The 19,470-nt window shown below is 39.2% G+C and overlaps 1 protein-coding gene across 5 annotated transcripts in view; it reads right to left on the bottom strand.

The window, feature by feature from the left end:
• The window catches only part of OSBPL1A (oxysterol binding protein like 1A), a 286,161-nt gene that overhangs the window by 139,427 nt on the left and 127,264 nt on the right, over window positions 1–19,470 (bottom strand). The window contains exon 1 of one of the 5 annotated variants that reach the window (XM_078153462.1): window positions 18,862–18,943. The exons of 3 other annotated variants lie outside the window; for them this stretch is intronic. Coding sequence is in view for 1 of the 2 variants with exons in the window: in XM_078153460.1 (XP_078009586.1) it covers window positions 8,635–8,664 (30 nt within the window). In the remaining variant the exon portion in view is untranslated. Of the gene's footprint in view, window positions 1–8,634; window positions 8,724–18,861; window positions 18,944–19,470 lie in introns of those variants that run through there. One more of the 5 variants, XM_078153460.1, reaches the window with a different exon arrangement.

The following is a 19,470-nucleotide window of genomic DNA, read 5'->3' as shown; positions in this document are numbered from 1 at the left end:
CTTCAGTATTTATTTGTTGTTGTTCAGTTGTTTCAGTCATGTCCAACTCTGTGATCCCTTTTGGGGTTCTCTTGAGAAAAGAAGGGAGAGGTGTGTCATTCCCACCTCCAGTTCATTTTACCCTGAGGCAACTGGGTTAAGTGATTTGCCCATGGTCACATGGTTAGTAAGTGTTTGTGGCCAGATTTGGACTCAAGATGAGACTTCCTGAATCCAGGCCCAGCATTCTATCCACTGTGCCATCTAGCTGTATTTATTCCTTCTCTGATACTATATATGGTACTTATGAGTTACTGTGGCCAAAAACAGTTTATAACCCTGTAATCGTTCTAACGATGAGTCTTCAGAGTTTGCTAGACTGATGTCTGGACAATATACAGCCAATCCTCAACATCTGCATGCTTAACTTTCCTGACTTTAAGCATTTGCGTGATTTTATTAGTAATCTCATTTTTACTTTTGAGCTGACAGCTATGCATATTCGCAGCTACCTGCAATAGATAAAGAAATAAGAGGAGTGATGCAGCAAGTTTGTGGAGTGGCTGGTATCCTACTAGGTGCTTCACTGGTCTTGTTCACCCTACCATTGTAAAGAGCTCCCTGTGCATCCACTGCATAGTTTCATTGTCTGCCTTTATAACTCAAGTTTTGTGGATAATTGTGCTCCCAAAGCACAGTGCAAGTCCTTTGGGCTCTAAGCCCAAGAATGCAAAATCAGTGATGCAGATGCAGCTTACTGAGACAATAAAACTGTTAGATAAACTTCACGCCTGAAAGTCTGTAGACACTGTAGGCTGAGAGATGTTTAAGAATCTCGAACAGCTCAAGATGCAGCCATTCCTGACAGATTATTGCAAACTGATGTGTCCTTCACAATTTCCAATGCTATCCACTAGCCTTGAAGGACAGTGTCAAGTGAAATCGAGAACTCAGTGTCTTCCAACAGCAGCCAAGTCCCAGTAACCTCCCCCCTTAGTTTTCAGAAGGCAGCCAATGTAAAAAGGTCTGCAGCATACAGTACAATGCCCTCATTCCACCATCCGACACAGTGGAAGGTAAGATTCAAGTTTTAAATGTTTTAGTTTTAAGTATTTTATTTGCTATACAGTATTTATGGCCTGTAGATTTCATGTGTTATGAAAAGGGAGTATTATCTGAAATCAATGTTTTTTAAAGTGAGATATTAACACAACAGGTCACAGAATTCTAAGGAATTATTAGTGAGAAAAAATGTTTTGAATGCTACCAATTTTATTTTGTGTAATGAATTTTATGGGTTATTTCATGGTTACTGTGTTCAGAAAAGTGCATATTATCAGAATTAATGTTTTGTTTAAAAAAGAACTGTATGCAGAAAAGTGTGTTTTCCATAATCTCTAGCAAAAGGTTACAGTTTTTGGTGGTCCAAAAGCCTAAACTTCTATTTCCTATAGGTTTAATATACCACTTCATGGTTTTTTACTTTCGTGCCATTTTCTCAGAATGTTTCCCCTACAGAAGTTGAGGGAGGATTGACTGTTCAACCCATCAAGAGATCTCTATCCAAAGCCTTTCCCATCTCGTAGGACCTTCCAGAGGTTCTGCTCTATTGACAGAGTCTTCTAGAGCCCTGGAACATGTCAAATGACACAAAGATACATTGGAGTAGGACATGTGAGGAGGTTACTTAGTACATAAAAAGAGAGAAACAAAGGAGAGGTTGTTAAGAAGAAAATAAAGGAAAACACCCACAAACCTGACTCCCATTTCCCTTTCTTATTTGCCCAGACAGACAAAAAAAAATTTAAAAGTCTACAAATCACTAAGTTTCCTTATCCAGTTTCCACAAATTTATCAAATACTTAAAACAATGAATTATCTTTTCCAACAATTTTTAACTATAGACAAGTATGCAACGTCATATGTTTTATTTCCCTTGCTTGCTATACTAAGTTGCAGAATGGATGTTTTCGGTAGTTATTTACTGTGTCCAGAAACTTAAAGAGCCAAAAACACTGCAAGGAATAGCTAACTTACAAAAACCAATCAGACTCTGGTTTAGTACTTCAGAATCATAGAATGCCAGGATGAAAACGGAGCTTAAGAGATCAAATAGCATTTCTATTACACCATTTCTACCTACTAAGATGTTGAATCATGAAATGTGACTGAAAAATTGTTTTGGCTCGATATGAATAAAGCATTAACTATAAGTGAATCTTGTTATATGGAGTTTAATTTAGAATTGGCATAGCATGTTGGGCAGCACACTGAGTAGGGAAAGAAATCACAGGTCCAGAACAGCAAAAACCAAGAAATGCACATAATTTTGTCTTATTTCACTGGGTTTTCTGTTTATATTGCTCACATTTTGCACATAAAGTCTAGGTAACCGAAGCAGAAGAAACAACTTAATTTTAGGTAGCTAAAGTCACTCTGATACAACATAAAAATAATAATAAATGTAAGCTGGTCTCAAATGCAGTAATATAAAAGTGCCTCTTATGAGGTACTGGTCATATGACCCTGGTCAAGTCCCTTAACTTCTTGGCACGTTAAGAAACTCATGAGAATACAAAACGTACAGAAGGCGTTCACTTGCATTATAGAGGGAATGTCCTCAACCAATGATATCACAGATCCAGTCCCCTTTCTACAGTTTGTATCCTCAATCGATAGAAATGTCCCATTTAGTTGAAACAGCATGTGCACTCATGAGTAAAATTACAAAAATTCATTCTCTGTCTTGCCACATTCCACAGACAGTCAACACAGCCATGTCTGCATAGAATTATTCACTATTATTTCTAAGAGGAGTGTTCCCAATTGTGGTATGCGGTTCTAAGGAGAACTGAAGAAATAAAAAAGCGCAAAGATTGTTTTATATATATATATAAAATGTGTATATGTCTATATGTTTATAGATACACATCTCCCCTCTGAATCACAGCCATAGGCAAACTAAGAAATGTGGATTTCTATTGTTGGGCTTCTTCAGTAGATTAAAAAAAAAAGATCTAATCATCTTTGCATCAAATTACCTGAAAAGTACAATATCTAAGATGTAAATGGGTAAATATATAAGACCAAGAACCATTCCCCAGCAGATAAGTGTTCAAAAGATAAGAAGTTTTCAAAAGAAGAGTTACAAGCTATCAACAACTATATGCAAGAGTAGTCCAAAACACTAATAAGAGAAATGCAAATAAAAACACCTCTGAGGTTTCATGTCACACTCAACAAATTAACAAAGATAACAAAGGACAGAAATAGTCAACGCTGGAAGAGCCTTAAGAAGAAGGATGTCAATATAGTTTGTTGACCTATGAATTTCTCCATCCATTCAGGAAAATAATTTGAAATTATGTAAACACACACTGAATTGTTATATATAGCCTTTTATGCAGATATCCCACTGTTGGGCACATATGCCAGGAGGTCAAAGACAGAAGGGGGGGGTGCAGAGCCAAGATGGCAGAGTAAAAGCAGCGACTTGATTGAGCTCTTCCCCAAACCCCTCCAAATACCTGTAAAAAATGGCTCTAAACAAATTCTAGAGCAGCAGAACCCACAAAAAGACAGAGAGAACAAATTTCCAGCCCAAGACAACCTGGATGGTTGATGGGAAAGGTCTGTTGCACCTGGCTAAGAGAGGAGCACAGGTCAGCGTGGGCCACACAGGCAAAGACAGGGCCCCAGCAAACCTAGAGCAGGCCTCAGGAAACTGCATCACTGGCAGCTGTGGTGTTTTCCAGACTTCTCAACCCACAAACACCAAAGACAACTTAGAAGGTCAGTAGGAAAGGTGAGAGAGGACCACTGTCCAGCCCCAGTGCCAGTATGGAAATCTATCTTACCCTACAGGAAAATAGGGGGGAAAAGGATAAGAGAGCAGAGTGGGGGGGACTGGGATGATAAAACAGAAGGCAGATTGGAGGTAATCAGAAGCAAACACTTCTGAGGAGGGACAGGGTTAAAAGAGAGAACAGAATAAACGAGTGGCAGGATAGGATAAAGGGAAATATAGTTTTTCACAACATGACTACCATGGAAGTGTTTTGCATGACTACACATGTATAACCCGTATGGAGTTGCTTGCCTTCTCAATAAGGGTGGGTGGGGATAAAGGAAGGGAGAAAATCTGGAACCCAAAGTTTTAAAAACAAATGTTTAAAGTTGTTTTTACATGCAACTGAGAAATAAGATATACAGGCAATCTCTCCCCTCCTCCCCCCCAAGATGGCATGCATTCTGAATACACCTTCCCCTGACCTGCCCTCCCTTCTATCGCCTCCCCCTTTCTCTCTTTTTTTAGGCAACTGGGGCTAAATGACTTGCCCAGGGTCACACAGCTAGTAAGTGTGAAGTGTTTGGTCTGAGACCGGATTTGAACTCAGATCCTCCTGACTTCAGGGCGGGTGCTCTATCCACTGCACCACCAAGCTGTCCTCTCCCCCTTTCTCTTATCTCCTTCCCTTATATTTTCCTATAGGGCAGGATAGATTTCTATACCCCATATAAGACAATTCCTGTTGTCAAGGACCTTACATTGAATCAGGAGAGATAGCATGTACATATAAAAGCATATAAAGGATAAATATATAGACAATATAATACAAAGCAATTAAATAAAAGGTAGTTAGTAAGAGAAGGTTTGAACAGCTAGGGGAATCAGGAAAGACATTATATAGGCAAAGTATAAGCTGAGTCCTGAGGTGAGGGAATTTTGTGAAGTGGAGGTAAAGGGGATGGCAGTTAATACAAAGGCACAGAGTCAGATAGGGGTAGAAGTTGGGGTGGAATAGAGACTTAAGGCAAGGAGACTAATGAGGTCACTGAACAAGTCCAAGTAAGAGGTGATGAGGGTTTGGTGTGTGATGAGTTTACATAAGAATGGATGAATGGGAGAACAGAAATACCATTGACCTAAATGTCAGATAGAAAAACAGGTTTATGAGGAAAAGTGATGAATTTATTTTGTGACTGTTTGTCCTTCATTCTTGAAGAGGACCATGGCATCAGGAAACTGATGTACATACAAGAGAATTAGATTTAAGGGAGGGAGGGCTGTGCAAAGTCACCAGACTCACATTCACCTAAAGAGCCATCTGGGTCCAGTGGCCAGGACAAATAGATAGATCAGGACAAATGGATATGGCATGGGATGCAGTGGGTAATGCTGGCGTTTTCAAACTAAGGTCTTTAAGAGTTCTCAGTTTGACTGAAGCAACACTTATTCAGTGATTAAGGCTTAAAAAAGAGGCAAGGAATAGCATCTTTTAAGAGAAAAAAAACCCTCAGTCTCTGGTCAAAACAGAAACAATTGCTATGTAAGTTAATTTTGAGCCAATCAGGGCCCAAACAATAACCAAGCAGAGCTTGGCCTAGGACCTATAATTGGCTAATCAATGAGAGCTAGAGTGATTCCAAGAGCCAGATTGATTTGGGGTTAGGCAACAATTTGACATCTAGGTGGAAGCTTATCCAGCAGGCAACTAGGAATCAAAGTCTGGATCATGGCAATGAGATCAAAGCTGGAGACAGAGATCTGGAAAACATTTGCATAGATAGCAGTAGAAGCTATAAGCATAGGTGAGAGAGAGAGTGCACAGACAGATGAGAGCCCAGGAGAGAGCATCTGGAGACATTTCTGTAAAGAAGATGGGAGCAAGAAGTGCCAACAGAGATTATAAGTAGAAATCAATTATTCCTAAAAACTTAAGTTCATTTTATCTGGGCCATTTTATCTGATAAGTGGAGTCTGGAAAAAAAAAAGGCAAATCATATGGTTCAGATAAATGAATGCTGAAGAAACTGGCTTTAGTCTTTTCAAGGAGTTCTTCAACTAACTGAATCCAGAAGACACAGTATTTAAATGTTTTTTTATGCTTCTGGGTACTTTAAGGTCCTCAACTACTACTATTTACTGAAGAGTATTCAAATTTTTCTTTAGATGAAAATTATGGTCATCTTGGCAGGATGGACAAGGTACAGAATGAGTCACATAATCTCAGACATGGCCAAAGTGGTGTTTTGTTCTTTTGGGTTTTTTTGGCTTTACTATACACACTTATTACAAAGGATGGCTTCTATTTGGCAGAGAGTAGCAGGAGTTTGTGGGTTAATAACATAGATGGAAAAAAAAAAGCATCAATAAAACATTTTAAGTGTATAATTTTTTAAAGTACATAACAGGATGCAAATAAAGCAATTTTATGACCTTATTAAATGTATGCATCAAATATGTATACATTAAAAAAGCTGTACATAACAGAAGTTCAAATTTTCTTATATAATCCTCTTTCTTATTCTTCTGGGTACATTTATCCCTTCCACATCACAACTTTCCCCATCACGGTTTCGCTAGATCATGGGTTGCCATGAAAAATTAAACAAGAAGTTTTTGGGAATTTCGCAGATGATACACAAAGTCCAGCAGATGACACAGGAAGAAGTTTAGAAACTCAGACATGCATAAATAAGTGGCTAGTATTGTATAACATCAACCTAAATTTTATAATAAGGTGCAGCAAACACTCCATAAAAGAAAAAGAAAAAATTCAGACTTCTCTGATATGAAGGGTCAAAAATTGCTATGGATTTTCCAGATCACAGGAGTGCTGCTTCCCTACTCCCTGCCACGTAATGTATATTGAATGCTTGTGCTTGTTGACGACCATTAAATTCCTAATTTTTTTAAGCGTCCAAAGTCATTAATTGTTTCTATCTGTATTCTTCTGGGTGCCTTCATATACACACGATTATTTTCAAATGTTGAGGTGTAAAGATATCACCTTTCATTACGGATTTTTCTTATAATAAGAAAAGTACAGTACATCTAGATGAGCTTAGGCAAATTACTTGATCTCTTCTGGCCTTAGTGAACGCATCTTTAAATGAGAGTGCTAGACTAGGTGATCTCTACAGCTCCTTCAGTTCTAAGTCCTATGATTCCAATGAAGCTATTGTGTTCACTCATGCAAGAGGTAATAAAGAATTAAACCAGAATGGTAAGGGGAGGAGGAGAGGGTGCATGCCATGCTGAAGAGTAAAACGATTTTAAAATGCTAGAGGCAGGAGTACAGTAATGGTAATTTCATTTGTTACAAGAAGTCTTGAACATGATTTGACCCAAATGGTACGCCGTAATCAATGGTACGCTTCTATCCTTTGAATTTTAAGATGATGCTCATAGTAGAAAGTGCTACTGGCCTATAGATATGGGGGAAGGGGTGGGGTGAGAATGAACATTTATGTGGCATCTCCTGTATGCCTGGCACTATGCTAAGCACTTTACAAAATACTGGTTTCCTCTCCACAAGAATATCAGCACCTTCTCAATGCCCTCAGTCTACTCTTCCCTCTATTTGGAAGGCTGGATGCTAAAGTAATAAACTTTATTTCTTTATAGGGAAAAGAACTTAGCAAGTAATACATTTTTCATCAGCAGCTCTGCTTACTCTCCACTTCAGGGAACATCATGCCCCTGTGCTGGGTACCCCCTGGTGCCTTTCCCCACCTGTACTCCCCCTTTCAGCTTCCTTTTGTGTACTGTCCACATCCCACCCCTCTCAGATCCTAAGCTCCTTGAGGGCAAAGACTATCTTTCTTATTGAATCTCCAATGCTCAGCACAGTGCCTGGCACATAGTAGGAGTTTAATTATTATTCACTGAATGGAAATGAAGTAATCGTCACAACCACCTTGCAAGGTAGATGCTGTTACCATCCCCATCTTACAGCTGAGGAAATCGGGGCAAACATAGGTTAAGTGACTTGCCCAAATTCACAAATCTAGTAAGTGTGAGATGGGATCAACACTCAGGTCTTCCCTACTTCAGAAGCAGCATGCCTTTCCAATGAGCCACCTTGCTGCCAAACATACCAACATTTGACTTGCTGTCTTTTCCATGTCATACTCAACCAAAACATTCTCAGGTTGGTAATTTCAGTGATTTTTTTAAAGCTTATTATTGTTGAGAGCTCTGCCTCTTAAATCCATGTTCTTCTTGGTGTCTTTCACCAAACACACCTGTATTTCACTTCTCCTTGTTAAACATTAGGCCATCTTATCAGCTTTAGTGGCTTTCTAGCCAGACACAGCTTTCTATGGCTTCTAATCTGAAGTGATTCCTTGAAGTATTTTCTTTAGTCCATTTCATTCTGGTTTATGCTCATTTCAGCTCACCCTGTATCAAATGTTTGAGGGAGTGCCCACTGTCATCTCCCCTCCTAATGTTTGGAACAGCAAAACTGTAGCAAAGAGCATTCCTTTAATACTCATTTAGCAGCACTCCAGGACCTGGGTATTAAACACTTCATTATGACATTTTTCTTTTCAAGAAAAAAATATAAACCAAAGCAAGCTGTCATCTGATAGATGCAAAACTTCCAGTTAAGACTGTCATTAGGGCTCTTGATATATGCATGCAAGTTTCACCTCTAATTTAATTACAACAAATATATTAAATGCTTTCTATATGCAAGGCATGTGGTAGGTGCTGAGGATACAAAGATGAAAAATACAGTCTCTGCCCTCCAGGAATATGTAGTCCACTGAGGAGGTATGTGACAAATCTATATGACAAAAGTAAGAAAAGTAGGAAAAGGAGAGCCAGGCAAAGTGCGATGAAGAATTGGAGGAAGGGCATCTCACCTGAGATGATTCAAAAACAGAAGACTTCATAAAAGGAACATCTGAGTTCAAACTTGAAGGCAGTGATTTTAATAGCTATTGTAGTTACAGGACTGTAACAGCATAGATTCAGAACCAGAAGGACCTTCCTTAGATGTAATCTAGCCCATCCCTGTAGTTTTATAGAGAAAGAAACTGTTAGAGGAAGGATCCAAATGCAGATGTTCTGACATCATACTCAGGGCTCTTTCTACTATACCATGTTTCATCTAATTGGTTTCTCCACCTCTGGTTTCTCATGCTTAAATCCATCCTTCACACTAAAAAATTAATTTTTTAATTACACAGGTCTTATTACTTCACTGCTCAAAAATATTCAAAATCTCTTAGGATCTACTTAATAAAGCACTAATTCCTTAGCTTGGCATATAAGGCTCTCTGTAATCTAGCCCAGTTTAGGGAGTGGCAAGCCTCCAGCGAAGGCATCATGGTACAGTAGAAAGAGCACTGAGTTTGGAGTCAAATGACCTAATTCAAATCCTGCTTATACAATTTACGATCTCTGACACTGTTGAAAGCTCCTACTAGATACAATCTCTACCTTTTCATGACACTGTTTTTTCTCCTGGTTCTCCTATCTGTATGCTGCTCCTGTCTCCTCCTCTATCCATGTTAATTCCCACTAACTATGGGTTCCTCCCAAGGCTCCATCACGGTCCTCCTTCTTCTCTTTTTGTTGTATATTATCATATGTTAGCACTTGGTGATTTCGTCAGCTCCCATGTGCTCAATTATCATCTTTATGAAGATGATTCCCAGGTCTATCCTGTTTTTCCAGTCCCACTCACCCCACCAACAGCCTTTTAAACATCTCATAATGGAAGTCCCATACACATCTCAAACTCAACACACCTAAAATGGCACACAGTATTTTTCCCTAAAAACCCTCCCCACTTCCCAACTTTCCTATTACTGTGGAGGTCACTACCATTTCCCAGTCATCCAGCTTGCCATTTTGGGATAATATTCTATGCTTCATTCACCACATATAGCCAATCCATTATCAAATCCTGTCATCTCTACCTCTGAAATATCTCTCCTATATATTTCCTTCTCTAGAATCAATGAGCCACCACTCTGGTACAGGCCCGTATCAATTCTTTTCCTAGAATACTAAATCACTTTCCAGTTGATCTCCTTGCCTCAAATTTCTCCCTGTTCCAATCAATGCTCTGTTCAGCAAGTGACTTTCCTAAAGAGCAGGTCTGACTATGTTGTCTCCCTACTAAATAAAACCCAATGGTTCTTTATACCTTCAGGATCAAATAAATATAAAGTCCTCTGCCATTTAAAATCCTTCACAACCTGACCCCTTCATACTCTTCAGTTTTTTTACACTTTGTTCCCCTTTCATGTACTCTGTGATGCAGGTAACCTGACCTACCTATAGCTTCTCTCATGTAACACTGGATCTTGACTGTGCCATTGCACACCTGGAACGGTCTCAGTCTTTACCTCTGATGCCCAGCTTTCCAGGATTCCTTCAAAGTTTAATTCAAATCCTACTTTCTATATGAGGCCTTTCCTGGTCCCCTTCCTTACCCCTCTGAGATTATCTTCTATCTACTCTATTTATCAGGTATATACATAGTTATTTATATACGGTTCCCTCAATTATAATGTGAGCTCCTTGAGCGTGGGGACTGAGTTTTTGCCTTTCTTTGTATCCCCACAGTCTTGTGTATAGCTAAGCATTTAATAAATGCCTGCTGGCTACCTGTGTGGCTTTGGACAAGCCACTCAGCCTCTCTAGGTCTAAATTCCTCATCTATAAAATGAAGGGGACTGTTTTTGTAGACTCTAAATTCTCTATCTCTAGATGTACAAGGTAAAGAGATTAGTCTCACACTCACTTCCCTTACATACTTTATGCTCCCACCATGCTATCTGCCTTGTCCCAAACCTGATCCATTCTTTCCTTCCCACGCTCATTCTACAGTGCTTCCTATACAGAGGATGCCCTTATCTCACATTCACATCCATTTCTGTAGGTGAGATCATATCTATTCCTTCAAGACCCAACCCAAGTACTACTTCCTTAATTTAAAAAAATAAATAAAGGCCTGGTCCCTGAAGTTGGATTTCTCTCTCTTCTGATGTAGAAGCACTCTGTAACTCTATCAAGAACTTAATTCTTTGCATTATACTTATTAATGTACCCACTACTAGACAGTAAGGTCTTTCAAGGCAGAGATCATGTCATCTTTATACCTCTTATCTTCTTTTGCACATAAAAGCCTGTATAATACGTGCACAATTGACAGTTTTTACTTTAAAAAAGGGTTAATGTTGTTGGCAGATAATTCACGTAGCATTTAGATAGAGAATATTCATTGTGTTGGATACCAGGGGGAGTAACTACAGCACAGAAAAGAAATAAAAGCAGATACACAAAACATAAGAAGCCACTAATTAAACCCATGGCCTCAAATGTCTATACACAGGTGAACAAAGAATAGCTAACAAGTTGAAAAGACAAAGAAAATTTCTAGTTTTTTTAGCATTTTTGTGAGCGAGTTTTCTTGCATTAGTTACCAGTATGAGAAGGAATCATCATGAGTTTTACTGTCAACGAGGTACACTCTGTAAAAACAATCTTAAACGGTATAATTCAACAGTTCATCATTGTCATTGAGATGACAACTGAAAGTGCAACAAATTTAATTTCATTGATGTAAGAATTAATTCCTAGTATTTGAGAAGTATGAATTCTGAAAGAATTCAAAGCAATAGTTAAGGCTAAAATATTAAAGTAAACAACTTCTTGTAAATTAAATTGTCTTTTCTCTCTGACACAGTAAGATTTCAGAAATGCCTTATTTTTTAACTCCTAATAATATAGTTTTAAGTTTCTCTTTCTGTTATCGCTTTAATCCTCCAGTTCCTATCAAAATGTTTTGTTGGGTTTGTTTTTTGTTTTTTGTTTTTTTAACCAGATGACTGATTTCATTGGTATAAGAAGTCCCAGTAAGGATGAAGATTAGCACCCGCTCTATAACATCACTTTGGAAAGTTGCCTGATGCTTTTTTTTTTCCATTGGCCTCTTTAATGTTCTTTGCATAAGCTACTCCATTTCTCAACTCCAGACATTTTCTTTGACTATCCCCCAAGCCTGGAATGCTCTCCCTCCTCATCTCTGCTTCACGGTTTCCCTAGTTTGCTTCATGTCCTGAGTAAGATCTCACCTTCTACCAGACCTTCCCAACCTCATTCTTTAATTCTAACGTCTCTCCTCCACTGATTAATTCAAACTTTGTATGTGTGTGTGTGTGTGTGTTTGTGTGTGTGCGTATTGTGAGCTCCTTGAAAGCAGGGACTGACTGATGTACTACACTGAGAAAATTGAGGCCATTCACTGTAAGCTCCTTCTTCTCCCCTCCTCGTCTCACATCACTTAGATGTCTTCCCCTACCATTTCCTCCACTCCTGTTTCATGGGAAGAGGTGACTCTTCTTGCCAAGGCAAACTCCTCCACATCCATCCTATTCAGTCAGTTGGCATTAATTAAGTACATGCTATGTACCAGGCACAGTGTTAATCACTGGGAATACAAAGAAAGGCAAAAGAAAGTCCCTACTCAAAGAGCTCAAAGTCTAATGGGAGAGACAACATGCCAACAATTAGGTATAAAAAAAGTTCTATAAAGGATGAGCCAAACATAATCTCTCCTGAGTTCCAACTGCCTCTCTATTATCTTAAACAGGATCACCTATGGGCATATCAAACTCATTATATCCAAATCAGAACTCTTTCCCCACCAAACCCGCACCCCGTCAAGGTGATCACCATCCTCGCAGTCACTCAGGCTTGCAACCTGGGTGTCATCCTCAACTCATCCCACTTCAATCCACATATCCAATCTGTTGCCAAGTCTTGTCACCTCTACCTTCATAAAAGTCCTCATGTATGCTCCAAACACACCCCCACCATCCCGGTACAGGCCATCATCATCACCTCCTTGCTAGACTACAGCAATAACAATAGGTTAGCCTCCCTGCCTCAAGTCTCTCCCCTCTCCAATCCATTCTTTACTCAGCTGCCAAAGCAATCTTCCTATAAAGCACAAGCAGGACCTTGTCACTTCCTGACTCTAAACTCCAGTGGCTCTAGGATCAAATAGAAAATCCTCTGTGCACCTTTTAAAGCCCTTCACACACCACCTGGCCCTTCCTACCTTTCCAGTATTCTTACTCTTCACTCCCCTCAATGAACTTTATGATCTAGCTGTTCTTTGTTCCTCTATGATCCTGCCATTTCTTGAACATGCAGCACTAACTCTAACCACCCCACCTCCCACCCCCATAGCCTGCATTGCTCTTCTCCCTCCTGGTTTCATTCAAGACTCAACTGAAAGCCTACCTTCTGTAAGGGACTTTTCTTCATCCTTCCCCCACCCTGACTGCTAGTGCATTTCTTCTGAGATTACCTCCCATTTAGATTGAAAAAAATATATATATATATACACATATATATATATATATACATGATATATTTAATGTATGATATATATTACATATGTATGTATCCTCATTAGAGTGCGAACTCTATATTTTTGCCTTTCTTTGCATCCCCAGCACATAATACAATGCCTGGTATGGTGATGATAATGATGATGTCAGTAAAGGTAAAATGAAGGATTTCAATTATCTGGACAGTTACTGGAACATTCCCTACCCAAACTAGAACAGTCAAGATATCCTGACTTGACAAAAAGGGCAACTGCTATTCCAGATCTGAATGCTCAGCAACAAGGAAAAAATGGTTGCTAGAATATAAATAATGGTAACATAGGGGGAAGGGTGAATTGATAATTAATTTGTGAAATTATGAAGTGGGGCAGGTACACCTGGTTCTTTAAGTATTCACCAAGAAAGACCACAATGTAAGCTGGGATTGAGGCTACAATCACACCTTAATAAGACGCAAGTGTAGGGACAAATAGGCACAGAAAATAGAGGGACATGCAGTGAAAAGGGGTACAGAGACAGGAGTGGGTCAGGGATAAGATGAATGAAGGCTGGGAGTAGGGGAAGAAGATGGGGTGGGGGAGAGGCACAAAGTATAACTCCTGTATTCATGGATTAGAGTTGGGAACACTTGGCAGCCCTGTACCCAGATGAAGATCGAAGAGTACTCCAGGTAGGAAGAGGAGTTTGTGGTCTTATATTTTATATTTTTGGGGGGAGAACAGACTAATGCTTATCTGTGCAAACCTGGGATTAGTTTATTATCTCCAGACCACCTCAAAGTTGTTAGGTAAAACTTTACCACATTATCTCAAAGTTATCAGCACCACTGGTGTTCTGCTGGTCTTACTGCAGATGTCTGGAACTTGTCTGAGCTTTACATACCACAGGACCCAAAGGTCCTGACAGCAAGGCCTCAAGGGCTTCCCTTGATTTAGCATCTATTAACAGGATGTGATTTGGGGGTAATATAAAATACAATTTGTAAATTATGCTCCTTTGATCTTTGGGAGGGTTTGTCTGTGACTGCTTGGGTTCCTTTGCAACCTTCCTACTAATGCTACTTTATACTGGCTACTTATACTCAGTATAATGACCAGAAAGGGAGGAGATGGTCAGGGGACCAGAACACCACACAATTTTAGCACAAAGGGTCATTTCATCTTAGAATTTGTGACAGAAGTAAACTTAGCATTACTTTGACATATGCCATAGATTCTGAAAGAATATTTTTTTAAAAAAGGTGGTTCAGAGAAAGGACAGGATCACATGAACTAAAATTCTATAATGGAAATTGACTCCCAAATGATTAACATCTCTCAAGAATTAAATTCTGAAGACACAAAAGGAAGCAATTCCCATGAGGAAGAAAGATTGAGTTGTCCAAAGAGACTAATATGGATGTACAATTTAATCCATTTCTAGCAGGGATTTCATCAACCAGATTAAGTTTTCAAAATACACATACAAAAGACACAAGGGCAGGAACAGAAGGAGGAATGGATTTAAAAAAAAAAACTTAGAGCAAAGATCTTAAGTGCTTAACCACAGTGCCTTTCATGTTTTTGGAGTTGGGAATGGAAAAAATTTCATCAGGGAAGGGAATTCCTGGTGAAGAACTCCTTCAATATGGATTTGCTCTGTAATTTACAGTCTTAGAGAGCTGGTTGGAACACTAAGAGGTTAAGTGACTAGCCCAAGGTCATACAGCTAACATGAGACAGAGACAGCACTTGAACATGAAAGTCAATCTTGTGGAAATATGTCTACCATGACCGCACATGTACAACACACCAATCAGATTGCTTGCTGTCTTGGGGACAGAAGGAGAAAAATTTGGAACTTAGAATCCTATAAAAAATGAATGTTGAGAGTCAATCAAATTCTCCAGCTAGGGGAGATATAAAGGGTAAAGAATACCTTAGAAAAATCAAATATGGAAATAAAGATAACTTTAAAAGCAAAGGCAACTGAGTAGACAGAATTTTCTTTACCCTGGGTTTGGACCATGAAAATACAATAAAAATACATGTAACAAAAAATAAGACCACAATAAAATCCTTGTAACTTCTCAAAATTTTTGGAAACAAGGTACAAAATTCTGAACTACCTTACTATGGCTGGACACATTTTAGTATGAAACAGTATCCATTAATTTTTAAAGCTATAGTACAGCCCAGGGGTGGGGAACCTGGGGCCTCAAGGTCACATGTGGCCCTCTAGGTCCTCAAGGGCAATCCTTTGACTAATCGAAACTTCACAGGATAAATCCCCTTAACAAAAAGATCTGTTCTGTGAAGTTTGGATTCAAAGGGCCGCACTTGAGGACTTGAGCCACATGTGGCTTCGAGGCGAAAGATTCTCCAGCCTTGATATAGCCCACGGTTCTTCAGATGTTTTGAGGTTGGCAGAACCAATGAATGCCAAGCTTGGATACAAAGTCTTGGGAACAGGGCTCGTAAGTGATGAAACACAAATTATATTTTCTGCTTTCTTTCTCATGGAAAAAGGTCCTATCCACAACTAATGGATAAATCTAACTTACAAAACCAGGCAAAATTTAAAAAGCAACAAAAATAAATGTTGGTTAATCTTGGGTTTGAAACAATGGAGATTTAAGTAAACTCTAAGGACTAATGTGTAATGAATGTGACTCAAAAATCTAAACAAAACACATTACACAAATTCTTCACCATTAGATTCTCTTTAAAAACTGAAAATAACTTGTTTTACTAGTCTACTTTCTTTTCTTTACTTTAGAAAGGCCTGAATTTCCCAATTCTTGAGGTGCTAATGAGCAAAAAAAAATATTTCAATAAAGTAATTTCTAAGGCATAAAAACTGTAAAAGAGAAATAAATAATGAGAACATTCAATTGCAGCTCAAAATTTGTTAATATTGGCTTGAAACATGCTGCTTCCACTTGTGTGAACTTGGGCAAGACATTTATTTCTCTGGGCCACAGTTTTCCATGCTCTAAAATGAAGGAGGCAAGCTAGATAACCTCTAAGATATTTACAACTCTAAATCTATGGTCCAATGATTACTATGGGAAATTTTGTACATCAGAAATGCATACTCAACAGTTCTCTACATATGAAATAATAAGACTAATGCTACAGACTGGATGAGATTATAATTCTTCAATATAAAAAAATAAGTTAGATATAGGAAGCTAAAAGTTTATGAAATAATAATTCTCATTTACACAGGGTTTTAAAGTTTACAATCTAATCCGACAAATATCTATATGGCTCCTATCACATGCAAGGCATTATGTCAGGTGTTGTGGGGTGCAAACATACACTGAAAAACACTCCTTGACCTCAAAGAGCTTACACATCCTACAGGGCTATGTGCACTTTTCCACAGTCACCTTGTGAGAAAATCATGAAGATTATGGTTATGGTGAACATAGACTTGTTGGCCAAATCCCAGATTACTAGTATGAGGAAGCAACCTTTTTTAAGCTTTGAAAAAGACATCCGTAGGACAAATTAAAGAAAAAATTATTAGCTCAGCTGATAATAAAGCTTATTATCTCCAAATGTTATACTAACCCCAAAATATGAACAGATTTTTGAAAAGATTTTTAAAAAAATTAATGGATAGAACAACAATGGTCAATTAAACTAAATAAGAATGCTGAGGTCTTATACCTGCCATTTTGAGAATGAATCCAAAGACAATATTCTCCTGCAATGTCCCCCTTGGTACCACAGTCAGTGGTGAGATGTTTGATAGGTGAGATGATTGAAATGTTTATTTTATATACACTTAAGTTATTATATATTGTACTTTTATGTAAGTTAAGCAGTACTAAATTTCTCTCACCAATACTTGAAAAATTCCTCTGATATGTAATTGGAGCCGATAAACCTAAATAGTTTAAGTAATAGAAACACAATAGTATTTTTAATAATGAAAATTCCATAAATGATAATTATGTATTTAATATGCACTGTGATCTTAATATTACAGTACATTTTAAATAAATCAATTATACAATATGTGATGTCAGGTATGGAATAGAAGAGACTCCTTTTAGGTACAAATTGGACTAAATGATCTCTGAGGGCCCTGAGACTTTGTGATTCAAACACTGAAGTAACTACTGCTGGCATGTGTGGGATGACTGAAATATGAACTAGAAAAAATACATCTTGATGAGCTTTAAAACAGGTTTTAAAACAATTTTTCCTCCCCTTTTTTAAGGTGTATAGCTGAGGCTTATGGATTTGCGTTTGGCATCTTTATAACAATGTAATCTGAAAAACCTAAAATTCCCAATCCTTCAAAATAGGAGAAAATGGATCACAAAACATTACTGTCTTAAAAGGTCATAATTTCTTTATATGATAAAAATAAAGGATACTTCATTTATGGCTGAGAAATGGAATTTCAGCTTGAAATAGAATTATACTGAGCCAAAGGACAAAAATAGCTCTCTTCATTTATCCACAGTTTGTACATACTAAATATCCACTGAAATGAAAATGAGCTGAACTTGCCAAAAACATCAGCATCTGGGCTGAAACCAAACTTTAATAAAACCAGAAAGTGAAAGCAAAGTTAATATTTCAATCCAGAAACTCTAACCCACCACTGTATATATTATCTCCACCAACACACATTTCAAGCATTTTTCTATTTTGGAAAAGCTGTCCAAATAATAGAACTATGCTTTCAGAAGTCAAATACTGTCCTATATCCAAAATAAATTCAGAAATTTATAACAATTTTTTAAAAACAATGATCAAAATGGGCTTTTTTAGGTGTTCAGCTACATTTATCTTCTCTTCTTCCCTCGACACCCCCCCGCCTGCCACAAACTACCAGCATACCAGGATGCAGAGAGATATATTTCTTTATGATTTAAACCAAAATATCAAAGGCTTAGGGATAAACAAAAACGTTAACTAATACTAAGAATTTAAAGTTAGAGCCTCTTAATACCAACATCATTTCCTTTTCTTTCCTCAGCACATTTTTTTAAGCTTGGGTTCTAAACAACCCATGGTAAGTTCATCTCAATGTCAACCAGGATGGTGATAGGCAACAAATCACTAACTTGCAAGGTTATTTAGGACAACAATTTCTTTCATTGCCTCCTATCCCAGCCTATCTGACATGTTAGCAGAATTCAGCAAAAGAACAGAACAAGAAACAAACAAGAAACCAAAGGAGTATTTAACTCTTGTTCTACCTTTTTCTCTGAGCAATACCTACCCCACCCCCAAGAAGACAACCTAAGCATTCACCTTGCAGTATTTTCCTAAGTCAGGCACGATGGGGGGGTCAGTTTCCTGTTCTTCACCCCACCCTAACCAATTCCCTGGGGCTGCACTACTCTCCCCCCCCCCAAGCTTGGCCAGAAGCCATTCATGCAGATTCTTGGCTCAAGTCCAGTTTTTCCCTCCTTTGCAACCCATTTCAGAGGCTGTCAACCTGGCTACATAAATAACACTCCCCCCCCACACACAAACTCTCTCTCTCTCTCTCTCTCTCTCTCTCTCTTCTCTCTCTCTCTCTCTTTCACCCAGCCGCTTGCGTACTGCGGGCTCCTCCGGCCAGTTTCCCTGGATTCGAGTTCAGTCCTCGGAAAGCCCTCCTTGCCGTTGCAGCAGCAGCACCCACACTGTCACCCCCTTCCTAAGCTACAGCACCTCTGACCCTGGACAACCCCGCAAGGTCTCCCGGCGCCCCGGCTCCGGTAGTTACCTTCTCCAGAGCTCGGCTCCGGATACCAGAGGCAGAGCAGCGCCAGCAGCTGCAGCCTTCGAGGTGGACACCGGCTGCAACCCGTCTGCAAAAAGCTTATCGCGAGACAGGAGAGTCAGGGTCCCCCGGGCCCGCGGCGGCCCCTGCACACAGGTGGGACAAGTATTTGTAGTTTCTGGCTTCTCTGGGTGCCAGCCTGCGGCCCTCGTTTCCCCGCAGACCAGACTTGACCCGTCGGGGCTGCACCCTTTGCAAATGACCCGGGAGCTTTGCTTTCCTGGTCTGATCCTGGTCTTCTGCCCTTGTCTCCCTCCCTCCTTGCAGACAGGCACCGAGTCACATGTAGAAAACGGGAAAGGCGGGGCAAGCAGAGAGTGGAGGGAGGAGCGGCCAAAGCCCCTGCAAACAACCCCTCAGGAAAAGGAGCAGACCGGAGCAGCTGCCCGGATTTTTCTGGGACGGGAAGTAAGGGAGCCTGCTACTTGGACGTAAGTAGCGTAGAGGCTCCTGCGAGGTCCTAAAGTAGGCTGTGTACACGCAGGCTCAGAAATGTAGGCTTGATCCTCAACCCTCATCACCTACTAGAGCTCTTCCCCCAGACTGCTTTTG

This window comes from Phascolarctos cinereus, unplaced genomic scaffold, assembly GCF_003287225.1.
Source record: "Phascolarctos cinereus isolate Bilbo 61053 unplaced genomic scaffold, phaCin_HiC Scaffold_4;HRSCAF=312, whole genome shotgun sequence".
Taxonomy (NCBI): Eukaryota; Metazoa; Chordata; class Mammalia; order Diprotodontia; family Phascolarctidae; genus Phascolarctos; species Phascolarctos cinereus.
This window is presented reverse-complemented; position numbering and strand designations above follow the sequence as displayed.